The sequence below is a fragment of the Empidonax traillii genome, unplaced genomic scaffold (assembly GCF_003031625.1).
Source record: "Empidonax traillii isolate 1590-97213 ecotype Southwest subspecies unplaced genomic scaffold, ASM303162v1 scaffold46:size3806547, whole genome shotgun sequence".
Taxonomy (NCBI): Eukaryota; Metazoa; Chordata; class Aves; order Passeriformes; family Tyrannidae; genus Empidonax; species Empidonax traillii.
This window is the reverse complement of record NW_020955239.1, coordinates 1581268-1601168: the sequence shown is the minus strand read 5'-3', so window position 1 is coordinate 1601168 and position 19901 is coordinate 1581268. Positions and strand designations below refer to the sequence as shown.

The following is a 19901-nucleotide window of genomic DNA, read 5'->3' as shown; positions in this document are numbered from 1 at the left end:
CACATCAGGGTGGAAATGTGTGCATGTTGGAGCTACAAATATAGGAATGAAGAGAGAAAGGAGAGATCACCACTGTCCTGCCATGGTCTCTTCATCTTCCTCCCCATGTGGTGAAACCCCTTCAGCTCTTCCTCGTTCCTCTCCATAACTTTTCTGCCAATGCGGCAAAACTTCATTTTCTCTTCATGGCTGAGAAGCTTTGAGCAGGCATTGCTGCAGAGTGCAGCAGTGTATCTTGACTAAACACGTTATAGCTCACAAAACATCATATGTTTTTGCTCACTGTTGTAGATACCCCAAATAAAGTCCCTAGATGCTTGGACTCTGCTGACAGAGCCATGATACAGTCCCCTTGAAACAACTGAGTTGGTCATGATAGGGTCTGGAGACTGGTGGGAGCAGTATTTTTATTTTTAAGAATGCCTTTTCCCTGATTCCAACAATATTTGGAATCAATTTACCAGTTTTGGTGTGGCTGGTAGTGCTTGAAAGTCAAGTGAGAACAGTTGCTGTTTTGCGGCTGTTTGTGGTGTGATCTCATGAGCCTCATTTCAGCTCCTAGGGGGCAGCCATCCACATCATACAGATGGCTGTTGCAGTTGGCATTGAGTGAAGTTTCCATGGATCACTCTTTGTATTTAGCCACCTCAAATGCAAAACAACACGAAAAACCATTCCTATTTGCGGACAGAGTCCATGCTTTCAGTGTTTCTCCAAGAAAAGCAGATGGTACTCCAGGCTTTCCCAATGTCAATCCATGAGTATCTGTAAAACTGAGCTCCCACACAGGTAGGCAGAGATGACCTGAGTACCCATCCAGAGGATCTCAGCACTGCCTATTTCAGCACAGTCTGTCCATCCAGGGCCAACACGGAGGGTCTCTCCTTCAGTCGGCTTAGTATCCAGACAGTGATGTCTTCAGCACGTTTCCCTCACAGGGAAAAGAGGGCTAACCAGGCTGCGTTAACTCACACTGCTGTTTTCCTGCCAGCTTGTACGCAGAACAATCCCACACTCATAGGGTGGAAACGCAGACACCCTCCTGAACCTGTCATCCAAGCCTTTCTATCATGTCTCTTGACTGTGCCATACAGCCCATGTTCGTCAAAGCGTGATGCTCTATGCCCTGTTCCCTTTAAACAGGGTATGAGTGTTTTGCATTGGAGGAGGGTGATGTGGTACCTGTAGGGCTGGGCTTGTGCTGCCCCATCCATTCCTGAACTGCATAGTGACAAAATTTGGTCAGCCAGGCTAGTCCTGCACCTACCAGGAGTATTGATGAATGGCTTTAAAAGGCAGCAGTAGAGATTTGTGGTGTCCATGCTCTAACTATTTACCTGAATTTGTCCTCAAGTTTTTGGAGGGTAGGAAAGTTAGAAAGTAGACCTGCTGTTCATTATCTGCTTCCAGCAGGGGGAGATGGGTCCAGAGAGTTATTTCTTCTGGGAACACGTACAAAAATAACATTATTTATTTTACTCATGAGGCGCTCTCCTAGGATTTGTGTGATTCCTGCTTGTTTGGCCTTTTACACCTAGGCAACCCCTTCATTTTGCTTCTGTATGCTTCTAAAAGCAAATAAGACCTATCAGCTTTAGATTTTGTTTTATTTTTCCCAAGGTTTATGAGACCCTCAGGGAATTTCTTCCTCATCTCTCTGTTTATTATGATTATTACTATTATTAAATAGTTATGCTGTGGTGGTTCTAATGAGGATTGTATAGATGCGGAAGAAGATGAAGACATCCCCTGCACTGCCATATGAGCTGAGAGGGGGCTCAGAGTCCATAGTGATCCACCCCTCTTTGTAGGGAGGCATGGGCACATGCAGTCCCATCTCAAATCAGGATGTTACTAGAGTCTGGAGATAAGATTCCTCCCTTCTCCCTCCCTGAAACCCCCTATGTCATTGTCTGTATAAAACATATTGGTGCCACTTTCTATGAACTATATTTAACTAAGCATTAAATTTAGATTTAACTGGATAGTTATTGCCTCCTAAGTAAATACTCTGAGATAAGGAAATATTTAGTGAGCTCTAGCAGTTGGGTGGCAGATGCTTCTTGCATTGCATAATAGTTAATCTTCGACAAATATGTTTTCCTTATTCCACTGGCATTTAATTATCATACAATAGCTCTTATTAAATGTAGATGAAATATATGTGGGAGACCCTTGGATCCACGCAACACTGTTTTGCAAGAGGGGTGCATTTCTTTCATTGGTTACTTCATATGAGACCAAGTCTTTTAACTGTACTCAAATTCTGGTACAGGAGTGCATGGATTTCCTGTTGGTGATGCCCATCTTGTGGCATGCCAGCAGCTTGATGGCATCTTTGTCCCTTGCACTGTCCATTGCCCTAGTGTGGTGGTTACTAATCAGAAATCAGATGTCAGCAGCATGGTCTTCTTCAGAGCAGTATCCTTGTCAGGTGACATCTCTCTCTGCAGTAGCTTGGGAATATCTGGCGTGTGGATTAACCCCTTTAGCTCCTCATTCTTTTCCCTCTGGTGCTATCCCCGTCAAGTTTCCTGCAGAGCAAGTGTGTGACTCGCCTCACTTTTTGGCTTGAATACAAAGCAGTCATCTCTTTTTGCCACTGCGTGCATGGCACTGGAGCAGCAGTGTCATGACCTTAGTCCTTAATTTCTGTGCCTTTAACACTTGCAGGGATTGTTTAAATTCTCATAGACTGTGTGGCCTTTCCATACCAAGGCTGCAGGGGTCAGTTTCTAGGCGTTCAGAAAGCAACTGGACACATTCCTGGATAAAGAAAATCATTCAAGTACCATTAACTACAAAGATAGTGCCATTGGCTGGGGACATGCCTTAACCACAAATCACTGGAAATAGATAAGTGCCCTGGGGCAGTGCTTCCCTTTGTGCTTGTGTGCTTCCCTAGGCATTGGCTTTAGGCTACACTTGGAGACACAACTAAGGGTTAGAAGGACCTTTGATCTGATCCCATGTGGCCATTCCTATAACGCAACGACATTCCTTATGTTTCTTCAGTTTGTGTCCACTGTATCCCACGAGGCTTCAGGAGCAGAGGTGAAGCAGGCACCGTACAAGTGTTTTTTCCCCTCCTGCACACACACGTAGCAGCGCTGTGATCCTGCAGGGCAGCAATTCTCAGCCCATCTCCCATGGCTGTTCTTGCACCTGCTTCTCTGGACCCCTCTCAAACCACGCCTTCCCTCTTTGCTTCCCCGTCCCAGCCCCGCCGAGCCGTGGCTGCAGAAGGGTTACAGTAGCGAAGCATCCCTAGGAACAGTTCTCATTCCTCCCGCAGGGCAGATATCGGGCTGGGGGAATGGCAGGCAGGAATCAGCAGTAACACACACAGCTTATTCCTCTCCATTAATTTAATCTCCCTTCTCTTTGCGGTGGCGGTGGTATGTGGGCTGCGGGAGCGTTCCCGGGTGGGCAGCGCTGCTGCCGGCGGGCGCGGGGCTCAGCTGCGGGCGCCGGCAGCCGGGAGGACAGGCCGAGCATTCACTCCGCGGGCAGCTCAATGCCGGCATTGTCTCCGCTCTGTCCCTCTGGCTGGGAAAGAGGTGGGGGGGCGGGAAGGGCTGAGTGGAGAGAGGTGGGAGGGAGGGATGGATGTACAACTGTTTATCTGGCGAGGGGAAAGTCTGAGAGGGGAAGAAGCGAGGTTTGAGGGCGCAGAGGCAGTTGCCAAGGATGCTGCTCTGTAAATCAGTTAGCGTGTGGCTTCAGGCTGCTAAGCCAAGTTGTTTGCACTTTTGGCCACAGATCCGCTTTCCTCACTATTTTATCTTGAGAATATTGGCCGTACCTTCCTCTATTCCCTATGCCCTGCTCCCTCTGCCTCCCTCCCGCTCAGCATCTCCTGGCTGCTCCTGTCTTCTCTCTGCTTCTGCTTCCCGCTCGCGCTCCCTTTCTCCTCCTTTCTCCAGCCCCCTCTTCCTCTCCCATCCCCTTCCCTCTCTGCTTCTCCCTCCTCCCTTTTCCTTCGTGGCTTTCCCCTCTGCCCTCCAGCCCTCATCCCTTCACAAGCCCCCTCTCCCTGCTGCAGTGCCCCGCTCCCCTCCCCTTCCCAGCCGCCGTCCGGCTCCCGNGTGGGGAAAGAAGCCAGCAAGAGACTGAAAAGAGCAAGAGAAAGTGGCAGCTAAGAAGGACTGTGAAATCACCTCCCCTTTCTGGGGCTGTCGATCAGAGCGAGAGTTGTACATTATTATTATTGTTTTTCTTTCTACGTCTATCTGTCCACATACCCAGGCAGAGAAAGAGACAAGTACAGACAGTGAAACTCGACAAGACCAGCCATGGTAGCAAGGGCTCAGCCTGATCGGAAACAATTACCGCTGGTCCTACTGAGATTGCTTTGCCTTCTCCCTACAGGGCTGCCAGTCCGCAGCGTGGATTTTACCCGAGGTACCGATAACATCACCGTGAGGCAAGGGGACACAGCCATCCTCAGGTAGGGCATCTTGCCAACTTTTCTGCTTCCGTGTATCTGTATTTCTATGTATGCAACGTATACATGTGACGTGATACATATTTGTGTGTATATGTCTCTGTGAGAGTGTGTGTTATTTTACCTCTGGAACTGCAGCAGCAGCAGCTGCTACAAACAAGCGCTGCATGTGTGTGCTTTAATATGAAAAAATCGTAAAGCTTTTGAATACTTCTTGCCACCACTCTCCTCTGTGCAGTGCTCTGGATCAAAAGAATTTCAGTGGGGAAGATCCGCTTGTGTTAGCCAGCTCTTATGAACGTACACTTTCCACCAGCCCTGTAGTATCAATAGAGAAATCGAAAAGGGATCCAGCTGTGCTTGCCAGATGTTCCATTGATCTTCCCGTGCTTCTTTTTGTACCTATGCAAAAACTTTATCCCTGGTGCTGCCAGAACTCTTGGGCAAGTTCTTTTGGAAAACTCTGGGTTTTTAAAATTTTATTTATTTATATTTATGCCCTGTGGGGAGGGAAGATGGATACAATAGTTGAAAAGGCTGGTGAAAACATGGTGTAGGAGCTCCAACATTTATGAAGGTTGTATCTTTTTCAGTGTGCTGATGTTTTTGCGGGGCTAAAATAAATGGGAGTGTGTTATGCCTATGTGTCTGGTTGTAATGAGGGTGTCTTTGCACATGTAACCTTGCTCACTGGCAGCATTGAGTGTGATATTTCTGGTTTTGTTGTGCAGGCTTTCTAAAGGTAGTTCTGACACTACTTGGGCTTTCAGTTAGGAGTGTCCCAAATAAATAAACTGCAGTAGTCTTTTTCCTGTGGGTTTTGTTTTCACATTTTGTCTTGCTCAACTTACCTGCAGTAACTTCCTTAGGGAAGGAAAATTCTGTGTGTGTGTGTGTGTGCACACACTGGATCATGGCTATAAAACTACTGGGTGTAATTTAAAATAAATCTGTGATCTGTATGAAGAGCTGATAGTGCACAAACCCTGAAGCATCAAGGGAGCAATCCCCTAGCAAAGCTAACAGCAGTAGCAAAGTTTTCTTTCTCTTTTTCTGAAATAAATCCTGCTGGATGTCACCAAATGGTCTGCTACACGATCCCCTGTGTCCTGCATCCCTCCCATTTAATGATAGAGGGAAGAAGGATGCTGGAGGAGGGATGTGTGAGTGCGCTTACGCGTATCGCTTCTCTCAGCTCCCGTGTGCTCTGTTGTTTTGATCCTGGAATATCCATTCAGCAGCTTCCATTCCCCAGCTCTCCAGACTTGTTAACTCAAATGTAAGATTTATCCACATGGAGTAATAGGATTTACAGAGTAATTCATCTGCCTTGCATATGCAATGGAAGTGGTTTAGATTAGACATGGTAAACACCTAACAAGGGGTGTTGCCTCTGACTCTGGCTTCTCTCCTTTCCCTTCCACTCACTAGCAATTCATATATCCCATTAACCCTTTTCTAGCAGGACTCCCAGCTGACTTATCCCATTTTTAAAGGCAAATCGCTTCCATCAATCATTTATTTTGGAGGGGCTGCTCAGACAGATGTTTGCCAGCATACATTTGGTACATACAGCAGCAGACAAGTCATTAAGCTCACTTGCCCAGACAGGGGTCACTGGATTTCTATTTCCCACTTAACCCTGGAGCTTTTGAGTTTATCTAGACGCTGCATTTGCAGCAGAGAGGGCTAAGCGGATGGTGGAGATGGTGCTGTGTGTAAAGCGTTCGCTCATCAACAAGCTCAACGGGGCTGCATGGGAGACTGGTTTCAGTGATTGTGTGTGGCTTGCCAGTGTTATGTCAGGCACTAAAATAAAACACCTGAGTGAAATGATCCAGCTGTGTCGGCCAGATGTGTGCCAAGTGACACAGTCTGCAGGAGCAGCACACCACCCAGCCATGTAATGGCTTGCCCCAAGCAATACTGTGTTCCTGGCAGACTGCGTTTCTGTCAGAAGTGACTGTGGCCAGTGCACGAGCTTTACCTCTCTCGGCTGCCTTCCTAAGCTCTTTAAGCAGATCTGGCCAACTATATGCTTTTCACATTTCCTAGGAAGGGCAGTTCTCAGCTCTCCTTTTCCCTGGGCCCATCCTTCTGTTTCTGGGATGTTTCAGTCCCTCCTTCAGAGGTGAGACAGAAGCCAGGCTGTACTGGTTTGCCAGGATTGCCTCATGAAGCCAGAAGGTGTGAGATTTCCCTGTGTCCCATAGATCTGAGGTCCTGCACGATAACATTTCATTCCCTCCATTTTAAAGCAAGTGTTAGTTTGCTAGCTTCCCCCTCACTGTCTTCCTTGACCCCCCAAAACATAACTCAGTTTAAGACAGCCTTGTGTTTGAAAAACTACTTAGTGTCGTGCTCTCCCTGTCTATAGATCCACTAGTAACAATGGAAGGGAAAGAGCTAGATGGGAAAAAACCAATAGATAATCTATACTAACTGTGTTCAAAGAAGATCTTTACCTCCACACAGTGACAGGTAAAAGATTTCTGTACATGGATCATATAACCCATCTTTGCTAAACATCTGCTTCAGAGGGAATAGGGAGTGTGCAACATCAGTTTACCAGTGCCCAGTAGCTCCATCCTGTAGCTTGAAAGCTTGAAGGGAAATGAAAATGTAGGAGGAAGAAAAAATGATATGCAGTTGGAGAGAAATAAAAGCAGTGTACATAGCGATAAGATATCTAAAAACATTTTGTTCCTGTAAATTGTGATGCAAATCATTCAGCAAAGCACCCAGGACAGGATATTCTGAATGAGTTTTTGCTTTTGGGCCTTATGCATTTGTATATAAGGTTACACTTGTAGGTGGAAGAATGGGTGGGTGGACGGATCTATGAAGTGGAGAAAAATGGTTTATTATAAGCCCTAATGTTCCTAAAGGAAGCCACTCCTCTGAAGCTTCATCTGCAGCTTGTTACTCAAATAGAATTGTTCTGAGAAGTTTGGAGATGACTTTTTAAAACTATAGCATTTAAAATGTTCTCTCTCTATAGGACTTTTAAAAAATGTCCCTAACTCTATACTGGCTCATCTCCTAAGTGACCTGGCAGCAGATTTGATTCATTTGTTGGCTTTGCTGAAGGTTGATGACTTTTAGCAAGTATTTGTCACGGGGAAGTTAGGGAATTGCAGGGAGAATAAAAATAGCTCATGATGGACTATCCACAGGGAAAAGGGTAATGATCTGCTCCTTAGAGCAAGGCAGAAAAGAGAGGAGGGGTCTGAGAGCTGCAACAGGTAATAATGGCTGAGCAGAGTTGCTAGCATTTGTCCAGCTGCAACCAAGAAAAGAAAGCAGGATGTTTCAAAGATGACACTGTATATTAGTGACACTGCCAGACTTTCTAAGGTTTCGTTTTTTAACTCTGTCTTCAGCAAGCGAAGAAAGACACTGAAGCTTATTTTGAGTATTGAGAAAGAATTATGGGCTGCAGTTCCTGCTGATGTTTTGCTGACAAAATTACAGTCATGAAGTTGTTGGGTTTTGCCTGCAACTTCCCAGCTTGATGTTAGGGAAAAAAAAAAAAAAAAAAGGGAAAAGAAAAGAATCTCCAAACCAAAAATGATCTAAATATTCCCCAAATTAATTAAAATAGGCAAGGGAAAACAGTCCCCAGCCCCAAATCTTCTCGAGCATCCCTTCCCAGCTCATTTGCTGTGCTCATGTTGGGTGAGCAGGGACCCTGCACTCAGTTGCACACAGCCTGGTGAGGGGATGAGAAATAAGAGGATTTTGGCGAAGTTGGGACATGTACAGTAACGAAGGGCAGCTGCTGCAAACTGGGGAAGGGAGGGAACTGTGCTTCTCTGTTGTGTTTGGCCCTTAAGATGGGTTAGAAGCAAAATGGCAGTGCTTATCCATGCTGTGGGATCGCATACCTCTACTGAATGTTAGGGGGAAACGATCAGCTCCCTCAGGAACCACCACAGCAGCTTGCCCCAAAGTGTCTTTAAAGCACTATTCTGAGGGTGTCAGTGGAATTTGCGGGTTGCCCAGGGCTTTTAGTAGTCCTGGCACAAGTGCATACTTGGCCTTTAAGGCTCCTGAAATGGAGCTTGTCATTAGCTGGAACTAAAATGGGTCACACCCCCATTCCGGTCTGCTCAGTTATACCAGTACGGATCCACTAAAGCCCAAGGGCACTGCCAGAAATACCACATTTGTCTTTGGGGCAGATTCCCGAGGACTGCTAATAAAGAGGTACAAGTGACTCATACAGGGCTTAAGCTGCTGAGCGCTGCTCAGATGATGTTCAGCCTGTTGGAGAACTGGGATCTCGCCAAGGCCAGCATTTGGCTCATTGCTCCAGAGTTTTTCCAAGCATCAACTTTTCATCGAGAATTAAATCAAGCTGACGCTGATGTAGAGATGAAAACTAGCATTTAACTGAGTGTACGTTTTTAATTTTTAGCAGGTATTTTTAAATAATGTGAAGTTTCAGGCTGATAGTATGTTTAGGTACTTCCATCGTAATGGGTACTTAGTTCCTTCAAGTTATATGTGTCAAAGGATGGGCTAGAATCAAATTACCAGCAGTAATGATAGTGCTGTTGGTATAATCCTGCAGTATAAGCAATTTATGCAAACTCCATTCCTGGCCTCCCAGTATTTTGCTGATATGTTACACATAGAGCTATGCTAGAGGACAAAGGCACCTCAGGCAAAATAGCAACACAGCATCACAACAAAGTTTGTGCCCTATACGGTCATTTTAACAGAAAAGTAAAAGCTGTTCAGATTACACTTATAATTAGCATACGATTTATAACAGAGAGCACTGAGCCGAGCCCTTTGCTCGAAATGAGAATAGGCATGTTCAAAGGTATAATGCTACATAATAATACGGTCTTGGCAGTAAAATTGTAACCTTAATTATTAGTGGTATTGTTGTGGCACTTAAAGGCCACGACTAAGTTGAGGGACCCTTTGTATTAAGGGCCATGCGAGCACAGACTGAAAGAGGCACCCTCTTCTGCAGAGCAGGCAGGCTATTAACTGGATTGGACTGAGGCTGAGGGTGGGCAGGAGGTGCTCGGAGGTGAGGGGACTCGCCCAGGGTTGCACAGCAGGGCTCAGGAGCACCCAGCCTAGCGACCCATCCATTAACATGGGCTGCCTTTCGTCTCAGCCACGCCACAACCCAGCAAGTGCAATGCATGAGGATTCCCTAGTATATCCTCATCTGCGCTGCTATTGACTACAAGTCCCAAGTGCTTTTCTCTCTCTCCAGTCTGTGCAAAGCCTTCATTATCAAATCTAGTGTACATGCGTTGAGAGAGGGTATGTTGGTATCTGTGCAAACTCTGCTGATGCTTTCCTTTAAATAAAAAATAAAAGTGTATAAATGTAGTAACAGATGCTGTTTCAAAACTTCCGGGTCTGGCAGCAGATGGTGCCATTATATGAAGACACACATGCATCCACAGATATGTGTGTGTGCATACATATGATAAAGGAAGTTGCAATATGTATATGGTCAAAGGCTGGCGATTAGCATCTCTCCTTATGCACACACAGTATTTCTATAGGGTCAGCCCAGTGGTGAGGTTTGAGCTTTCAGCAAAGTGGGACTAACTCATCACAAGGAAAGGTGGAGTGGAAATTGGAAAAGGAAAGGCTTTCTTTGGTGAAATTATGTATGTTTAATAACACTGGATGGTAAATCTGCACTCAGAAAGATGAAGGAGGAGAGACAGTATCAAACTGTATGGCTTTAACCTCCTCCCCTGAGTCTACACGCACACTTGAGCTTGCAGCTAAGTACCATATGTTTTCCTACTTTGTTGGCATTAAAATTTATATAGTAGTACGTGTTACCTGGAGTGTCTCAAAGCTGGTACCTCTTCCACTCGACTCCCCTCCCCAGCAGGTCATGAGGAAGGACCTAGTCTTAAAATAGCTCGTAGTTACTGGAATTTGCCATCTCATAACTATAACTTTTCAAAATATATATTACACATACCTGCCCTTTATATCCAGACCCACAGGCATCTGATTCTGACAGAGCTGCAGGACCACAGCTCACTGCTGATGCAGCGGCAGGACTTCAACAGGCTTACTGCGAGGCTGAATATAGCCATTTCCATTGAAGGTAGCTAGTTTTGTTGTCCATCAAAATTCACTCTGGTTTGTGTGAACTTGTGCTCTGCTGGAGTAAGTGCAACAGAGGGCACAAAGGTGAAGTCAGGAATTTACTGAGTTTTCTTTTACTGTTCTCTTGCTGAAGAAGAAACGAATGTGATTTTCAGCTGAATCTGACACCGAATCATTTGCTTCAGGCTTCGGGCACATCTAACGTGCCTGGTTTTATGGTAAGTAATGGAAACTAATAATGATGAGTTTCACTTCTGCCTAGAAAACAGCTATTTCAAAATAGTTATTTCAAAAATAGCTATTTCAAAACAGCCAGTCTCCCCTGTGCTTGTATGTATTTGTACAGATTTTTATTAGGAGCAACTTGGTTGTGTGGGAGAGGCCATCTGTGATCCCAGAGTGCCCCCACAGTATACTCAACCTTGTGCAAAGAGAGGAGAAATAGCCCTGCCGCAGCTCTACTGATTTCACTTGGGATTGGGCATTTTCAGTCCTAGCTAAACTTGATGGAAGTGAGCCTGCTCAGATGGGCTGGAGTTCAGCAGATATTTCGCAATAGCCCATCTGTATGAGATTTGGGATGTGCGTGCTTGCATGTGCCTGTGCGCAAGTGTGTGTTTCCCTACATTTGCTCCCACTTAAAAATGGGATGTGTTTTCTTGTGTGTAGTTGGACAAATGTTCATATAATTTGTGAAGTAGCCACACTTGAAAGTGAGAGACAGCACTGCTGGATGGACAGGATAAGGGTCTGCTTACTTGGAGGTCTGTGTGGCTTTTTCCAAATCCTGGACCTCAGTAATCATCACTAATGCTGGAAGTGTCCTTTCGCTTCAGTGTGTCTCAGCTAATACAGCTGTAAGGGAAAAAAGCAGCCAGTGAAGAGAATATAGCATCTTCCTCCTCTGAGGCTCAATGGTTAACACCACTGCAGATCTGGCCAATACTGTCCCTTTCCAGTAGCAGCCTGAAGGACTCTCTCTTCTGAAATTGGCATTTCTGTGGCAGAGGGAAGGAGAGAAAACTTTCAAAGAGCACGGGGGCTTGTCTCCCACACATCCTCATTTAAGAGCCCAGACGTGCCTGAATGGTTTCTCATTGCAATTGATGAGTTCCTAGAAGATCGCTGGATTTATGTGGGTAAGGGAAATGGCAAGGGTGTTCCAGTTGACCATGACTCAGAGCTGCATATCCAGTCACCTTTCATGCCTTTCTGTGCAAACAAAACCCATGTTGAAATCCACTGGCAGGCAGCATCCATGACTTTGAATAGTAAATACAAATCTCTCCTTTTCCCTCTCTCTCTCTCCCCCCCTCTCTGTTATTAAGCTGACAGGCACTTAGCCAATTATCCAGTCGTCGTCTCAGCTGTATTTATGGAGAAGGAAGAGACAACGCACACAGCTCTTGTCTTCAGGGCTTCAGCTGAGTCTCCCTTGTGTGCTGTAGCATTTTCCCTTGTGTTAACTGCTTAGGATGCACAGGGAAAGAAACCAATGAAAGGGATTAGTTGAGAAGAGAGATGGGGGGAGCAGGGGAGGTGCAAGGGGTCTGTTCCCCCAGACCAGGCACATGCCAGAGCTGTAATTGTTTGCCACTGCTTTTGTGTTTAAATTTGGCAGAACACACGTGCCTTTGTTGCATAAGGTTGTGATGGATGGGGAATGCGGTGGCTGTGGGTACTTGCAAAGTTGTTTTGCAAGGACCAAAAGCCAGAAACTATGCGGTGGCAGATTGTGAGTCTGTGCCTTAGAGTAAGAGGGTCACATGTACTTGGGGACATGGTGTGAATCTTTGACTTGGATCCAACAGCCACCCCTAATCCCCGATGCAGTACTGCCTAGAACATACAGCCTGCGCTGGCTCAAGTGTTTACTCCAAACAGCAAAATTTAGGCAAATAGCACTGAAGTGTTCAGTGAATATTTTCATGAATGTTAAAAATGAATTCACTTTGGCTGCAGCTGTGCTTCCTTTGTGTGTGTGCATGTGCATCTTTTTTTCTCTCCCCCTTGTGAATAATCTGAGTGGATGAGTTTTCCTTGCCCTGGCGTTCATGGACAGAACATTTTAAACAGGTCCGTAGATGAGCAAAACAAGGCTCTAGCTGCAACTTTTGCAACTGGAAGTCCCTGTCCGTGCAGGTTTGCAGGCATGTGCCCCTTCCAACCCTTACAACTAGACACTAACTTTGTGTGTATGCTTGTGGTGCACTTCATATATATTTATGCTGATTCTTGCTTAGGGAGCACTGGACATGGTTCTTGCAACCCCTCATAGGAGCCCAGGCATAAAAGCAGTCGAAAAAGTGAGATGTGGAGCTGATCACAGCTCGAGCCACAATAATTTATGTGCATGTGACAAGAGAAAATTACCTTTAAACTCTGCACCAACCAATCAATCTTGCAGCAGCCTGTTTTTGCTAGGAAGGGTGCCTCGGGCCAAGCCTATCAAACTCAGAAAAAGAAAGGTTAAAAAGTTCTAACATCATTATCTCTTTCTTTTCCTTTGGAGGAGAAGAACCACAGTGCCAAAGCCTTCACATCAGCTCCTTTGTAGTGAATTCCATTCCCACCCCCAGCCCAGATTTTCCCAACTGGAGTCAGCAGGAATTTGTCCATGGTCAGGCCCCGTGCTCATCTTGTCAGAGAATAGAAAGGAGAGCATGTGACAGAGAGGATCAGGCACAAATAAGCATGCTGGAATTGGAAAATGCCCAAGAGGAGAGGAAAAACACCACCACTACAAGGTAGCAACTACTGAGTGCTGCAGTTAGCACAGGGATGCTAGGAAACCCCCATCTGTTCCAGGGTGTCCTCTAAGCTTGGAGAAAAGTGAGATTTGAAGAGTGATTACTCCCTGAAAAATTATTGTCTCCTCTCTGCCAAATACAATATAATATGATCTGTACTCTCCATCCCTGCAGCAATAGAGCAGGGAGTCTGCGCCAGCTGAGGCAGTTGTTTATTGGGGCTTCATGGGGACAGGGACATTGGAGCCCCCCTCGTTGTATGAGCAGAGGCATGTGTGAATTGTGAATCAGTGGGGCATGTTTGTCCTTTCAATGCAGGCACCTTTATGAGCTGTCCCCTTGAGTCAAAGGACACGGGAGATTTTAAGCTGGTGGAAGGAGATGGGGAGGGACTGCTGCAGCCTGCCCTCCCCCCTTTTCACATCTGCTGCCTCCTTAGCCTTTGGCACACTGTTTAAATAGGGATGGTCCTTCCATAACCCCCCTGACATTTCTCAGGCAGGCTCTCTCCCATCTTCAGCTCTCCAGACTGGCCCCACAGACTTACTATGAGTCCCCCATTTAGCAGGGCTCTTGTTCTTGACAGTGGTGTGATGATGACCTCTGAGCCCTACAGCTTACTGGGCATCCACACTTTTCTCCCCTCTTTACTCCCTGAGCAGCAGAACCCGCAAGGTCCTCACAGCGGTCAACTCCATTCATAGCAGATCACTCCTCTTCCTTTTAAAGAGCCCCTTTTGGATGCACTGGCTAACTTTCCCTAGCCAGCTGCTGTTGCCACCTTGCCAGTGACCCCATGCCAGTGACCATTGGGGTGGCTGGCAGCACTGCAGAGAAGCAGTCAGGGCTCCAGAAAGAGTGAGGGAGCAAGCTGCTTTCCAGAGTCCTTTGAGCCATCAAGGAAAAATGACACGCACATACCCCGCACCGTTGCTGGCGCACACCTGCCATACACACACACACACACGTATTTGTCTGTTTCTTGGATTACAGTGCTATTTAATTGAAATCATTCCTGGGCATGTGGGAGCCGAGGTGAGGGTGCTGGCTGTGTGCTCAGACAGGCCTTACAGGTGCAAGTGGGTACCTTGTGAATAGTTACTTGGGTCCTGTGAGGCACAGATGGACCTTGAGATAAGAAACTAAGAAAATGCAACCCTCTTGTAGTTACTTTCACTCTCAACTTTCTCACTAATGGCAGTTGTCTGAAATGGATAAGCTTGTTGATGGGGAGCATGGAGGCAGGCTCCAGGGTAGTGCTGGCCTCGTGTTTATTAAAAGCGAAAAAAAGCCCACCACCCCAAGACAGAAAGTGTGAAGAGGTATGTACAGTCATATTTCATATTTCCTCTCTCACCTGCTTGCTGCATAAGGCAGACATGGTTTTGGGCAATAAAATGTTCGGGACAGCATATGGGGGCATTACCCCTTAGAATGTGCTAAATGTGGGCAGCAATAACAGGAGATCCGATCCTAATTAGGAACAGAAAATTAGTTACTTCCTTCACCAGATATTCCCACTCCTTAGGACCTGTTGTTAATATACCTGCTGCTGAGACCCAGAATGTACCCAAAGCTTTTTAACTGTGCACATGTTTTACCTCGTCCACCTTCCCTCTACTACTATCCTTGACTGTTTCTTGCCAGCAAGGAAAGGGAAGAGTGTGTTTGCAGAGTTTTGTCCAGTGAAAGAGAAAGGATGAATAAGTTCGTCAGAGAGAAAGAAATGAAGTATTTTTCCTGTCTCCCCTCTTGCAAATCACACACAGCAAACTCTCTTTGGCATACTCCCCCGTCCAGCCTGCTACCTTGCTCGATGAAGTTGTCTGTCACATCTCTTTCTTGCTTTCTCAATCTCGTTCCTCCCTCCTTTGCTTTCTATCTCAACCTATCTCCTCCTCCCCCTTCACCCCTCTTCAACACATGTTCTCATTCCTGATTCCAGCCCCTTCTTCCTCTTCTGTTTCTTTCTCTTTGCTCAACTCTGAATTCCCTTGAAATTCCCCTCCCTTCTGAACCAGAGAGAGGGAGTGGAGGCCTGGAGGAAAAGCAGAGAAGAATGGGGCTGCACCACAGTGACCGCAGTGCTCTGGCTCTTCTGCTGTAGATGATAGAGCAGACTGAGCTCTGTTGTTGGACATGGTCACTCAATCAGCACTTTGTATTCAGGCCAGGCCTGTGGAGTATTTCCCAGTGTATTTATTTTCTATTCCTACACAGAATGCCTTGTGCCTCTGTGTCCTGTGAGCTCATAGAAAGGGGGTGTGTGGGAGGGCTACTGAGAAGTGGGGCTGCATCACCAGTAAAGCTCTTCCTCTCCCTAGGAGGAATGTAGCTGGATGCCTGTTGCATCCCAGTGATCTGATTCTCCTGCCTTTAATTGCAGTACAAGTAGGAAACAGAGTGGTAGGAGAACCTAGTCACTAATGATGTGGCTGACAGGCAAGAATTGAGGCCCTAGGCTGCTGTGAAAGCCACCTTGCTGCTGTCAGCAGAGGCACATGCTACAGTGCATTCCTGGTGTCCTGTGACTCTACTCCTGGAAGTATCTGGGGGCTTTTTCTCCCTCTGTTGTAGTTTTTTCTTGGGTGAGAAGCTCCTATGTGATGCTGACATGGGGTGACAGATCGGTGCTGGGACGCAGACCTGAGATTTTCTTGCTTAAGTGGCAAAGAAGGCAGATGCATTTAAGAGACAATGGTGGTGAAATGTTAGGGAAAGTTCTTGGTTTTCAAAGTACCAGACCTCTCTGACCTTAAAGAGAAGCATCAGGACTTTAGTTCATGAGTTATGATCACTTCAGCCAGATTTTTCTGTTGCAGGAGAAACTTTCCAGGTACTTCGGAGATGGCCCCACGTGTTTGTCATGAGACCATAAGACGCTACAGAAAACCAGCTGCTGGTGCTGTAGCACGGATGTTCCTCAGTGCTAGTCACCCTTAAGTATCCTCCCGTGGTACCTCCTTTTTGTAGGACTGGGACTCTGAAGCCTTGGTGAAAACCCACACATCCTAGCTGCTTTTACACTTAAGGGAGACCTGAGATTGGCATCCATAATCAGGAGCAGAAGGTGCTGCAGGCAATCTGTCTTCCTAGCACTGCATTAAACCCATTTTAGTTTTATCAGCTAAATATCAAATTATCTGTCCACCCACACATCCTCCCCACTGCATCAACCATGGTTAGTGACGGGCCATCTGTAGGACTTTTACCTGGACAGGGGGATCCGCGGGGGGGGGGGGGGTTTCTTGCGTAACATGCTTCTTGCGTATTCATTGGCCTTTAGAGTGGCATTTCTTTCCTTCCTATTCTCCTGGCTGGTCTCCAGTCCTGGCAGTGAGTCAGAGGCATGCAGGTCTATCAATTTGAAAAGTGTGTCCCAAGGTGGAGGAACACATGCAGCTTTGTTCTTACCTGAGTTGGGAAGTAGCGCTTAACTGCAGGCCAGGTGGGTCAAGGACTTCGGACATAGTCAGATCAGACAGCCTTTTAAGGAAATGTCTTGTGTTTTTTTTTTTTTCCATCACACGGAGCTCAAAGTGGAAACAGCATCCAACTCCCAGAGAAAAGAGAAGGGCATACAGCAGACTTCCCAGCATCACTGTTGTGTTCTGCTGTAGCTGTGTTCCTGCCTCGGTGGTAGTGTTGGCTGCTTGCTGATCACTGTATCTACTGCAGTAGAGTCTATTTGGAGTACTTTATGCTTCTAAGGAGATGTGGACCAGTTGGATGTAATCTCAAAGAGTGAAGTGGGAATTATCAGAAGTCTAGACAGCATACTCATGAGGAGAGATGGATGGAAATGGGAATTTTAGGACTAAAGAAGAGAGGACTAGGCATAAGATATGCATAACAGCATGCAGGTACATTAGGTACAAAAGAGAGGAATTGTGTCTTCTGCGGAAGAAGATGAGGAGGAATAGTTTAAGACTGTAGCAAGAGAGACAGGCTGAATGTCAGTAAGAACTCTGCAACAGTAAAGATAGCAAAACACTGAATCAAATTGCCCTGGGAGGCTGTGTAACTCCATCACTGGAGGGCTTTAAGGACAGACTAGACGTGTATGAGGAGTGACAGATGCCACAAATGACAAAGTAGAACAGATCCATCTTTCACAGGGTAGAACAGACTAGATGGTTCCTTTGGGTCTCTTCTACCTCTGCTGATGGATTCGGTGCAGCCTTCAGGCTCCAGGAACGGCAGGAGCATAGGCAGAAACACAGCTGAAAGGTTTAGGGAAGTGCTTCAGCAAGAAACCGAGTGAGCCTGGCCAGGAGGTCTTTACCCATTTCTTTTGCTGTGGCTGTCCTTCTCCCTTCCATCCCAGGAGCATGATGTGCTCTAAGGAGCCTGTAATTAGTGCCACTCCAGTGCAAACATGTGACACTTAACCTATCTGGCAAACAGAAGTAGGAATCAATGTCAAGACTATCCCTAAAACTGTTTTTTTTTTCATAGGGACTCAGATCTTTTTCTCATCTGCTGCCCTTGGAGGGCCACAGGACTAGAGAATGTTTTACCATGAATGTGATAGGGAGAAACAAGTCAAAGGCTCAGTGTTTTATCCTGGGAAAGTTTGATGATGTTGCTGAATGCTCACCTCATGAGGCTTTGTCAGCATGTTCTGCTAATGAAATGTCACCTTCTTCTGGTGTGACATCACTTTGTGCATTGGTATATGAGCCCATGAGGATGAGGGTCTACCCAAGGAGTGGATGTGGTACATTTTATGAGAACTATTAGGATTTTTCACCACTGGGGAAGAGGCATGTGACATAAGGCACAAAATGGGACAGGCAGCAAGCCTTGCAACTACTGAGTGTCATGCCTTAAGCAGTGAACTGCGTGACATATAGAGATGTGGAGCAATGAGAAAACTCCTGTGCAGTGAGGATGTAGGGGGAAAGTAGAGAAAGGATGTTTTAAAAGGATGAGGAGCAATTTAAAAGAGGAAAAGGTTTTCAGGAAAGGAGGGGAGAGCATAAAGGGGCCTGATGTAAAGTTTGGTGGAATGTGTTTGGTGTTAATCATTCTCTGCCTGTAGTGACCCAGGCCATTGCTAACCTGGCCAGGCAAGCTGCCAGAGGCTGTCTCCATTGCTCACCCATCGTCCACTCTCATCCTGTCTCCGACTTGTGTTTTCTTGTCAGCATTTCTCTTCCACAGATCGATTCCTCCTTAGCTCATCCAAGTGATTTTAAGCATAGAGAGAAACTTCCTCTTGGCGGTGAGAGATAATCAAGCTGAATATTACCCATCTCTGAAGTGCAGGCAGTCCGTGAGCAGAGCCAAAGTCAATATCTTGGCAGATGTTGCCTTGCATTGATTTATCTTCTCCTGGAGCAGGGTGGATGGCCTCGAAGAACGCAGCACGGTCACCTGGCCAAACCCCAAACCATTTGCAGGCTACATTAGCTTGGTTGATTTGGTCTCCAGAAGCTGCTGTCCTCAGTGTCTGGGTGTAGAGGAGCGTGGTGCCAAACACAAATCCTTCCTTTGCTCCTATATGACATCGGTGTTACTTCTTGTGCTGAGACACATCCTAGGCTCAGAGCACCAGCTCATGGTGCTGAGCTAATCCTGCCTCATTTACTGGTTTAATGGAGCAAGAAAACAAATGTGTTGGCTGCTGCTGGGGTGGGGGAGAGGAATAGGAGACCAATGCCCCAGAAAGGCCTTGCAGCATGAGGGTTTTTCCTTGCAGGGAATCTGGATGGTTTAGAGGGGAAAGCAAGGGAGAGGAAACTTCTGTATGAGCAGCTAGGGAGCAACAGGAATTGGGGGAAACAGGCAGGGCCTCTCTTCAAGCCAAAGGAATTATAGCCAGCAGATTGCTGTGCAGGACAGGGTGGGAGGAAGGGGAGCTGCTGGCAGAAAGAGGGGGGTGGTGGAGGCAGGCTGTGGGGGAACCAGTTGCCAGGCAGGAGGACCAGGTCAGAGTGCTGCTCGTGCCTTTGCCCTGTCAGATCAAACAGATAAAGTGTGAGAAACTACCTGTATAGAGTTCCAGTTCCCAGCTTCCCAGCATAATGCACTCTCTGTTTTTAGAGACTTTGAGCTCTCCTCCTGTGTCTGGGAGCTCCAGGTTTGGCTCTGGCAGGAAAGAGCCTCCAGCAGAGAAGGCAGGGGGCTTTTCAAAACCGCAGCTAAAGAGAAACCATCTGTATGATCTCAACTAACAGACACTCTCATGCAAACCCCATCCCCTTTAGTACCATCCCCTTCTTCCAGCCCCCTTCCCAAGCCCCTCATCTCCCCAGCCCTGCCTGAACCCTTTACAGCTCCTATTTGCCCACCCGACCATTTTCACACTCTAGCAGGGGACACTGCACAGATATATATATAACATCTCTGGTCCTGCAGTTTCCCCGAGGGTCTGGACAGATGCTGATTGTCTTCATGCCCATTTGGGGACAGCAGGAATTGTTATAAATAGCTCCAGTCTCTTGCTCGGCAAAGACAAAACCTTCCCCTAGAAGTCCATCCCTCTACTCCCAAGACTCACTGGGAGGTCTCTTAAATGTCACAGTACGTTTGCAGCAGAAAGTACCTCTGGAGGCTTCCTGTGGGTTCGGGTCTTGATCCAGGTGGAAAATGGAACA

General features: G+C 46.6%; 1 protein-coding gene across 4 annotated transcripts in view; it reads left to right on the top strand.

Moving 5' to 3' along the window:
• LSAMP (limbic system associated membrane protein) overlaps positions 1-19901 on the top strand; it is a 1013573-nt gene that overhangs the window by 702348 nt on the left and 291324 nt on the right. For 3 of the 4 annotated variants that reach the window (XM_027878852.1, XM_027878850.1, XM_027878853.1), the window contains exon 1: positions 4091-4450. In XM_027878852.1, the coding sequence (XP_027734653.1) occupies positions 4296-4450 (155 nt within the window). In that variant the 5' untranslated portion in view covers positions 4091-4295. Of the gene's footprint in view, positions 1-4090; positions 4451-19901 lie in introns of those variants that run through there. The other variant, XM_027878851.1, reaches the window with a different exon arrangement.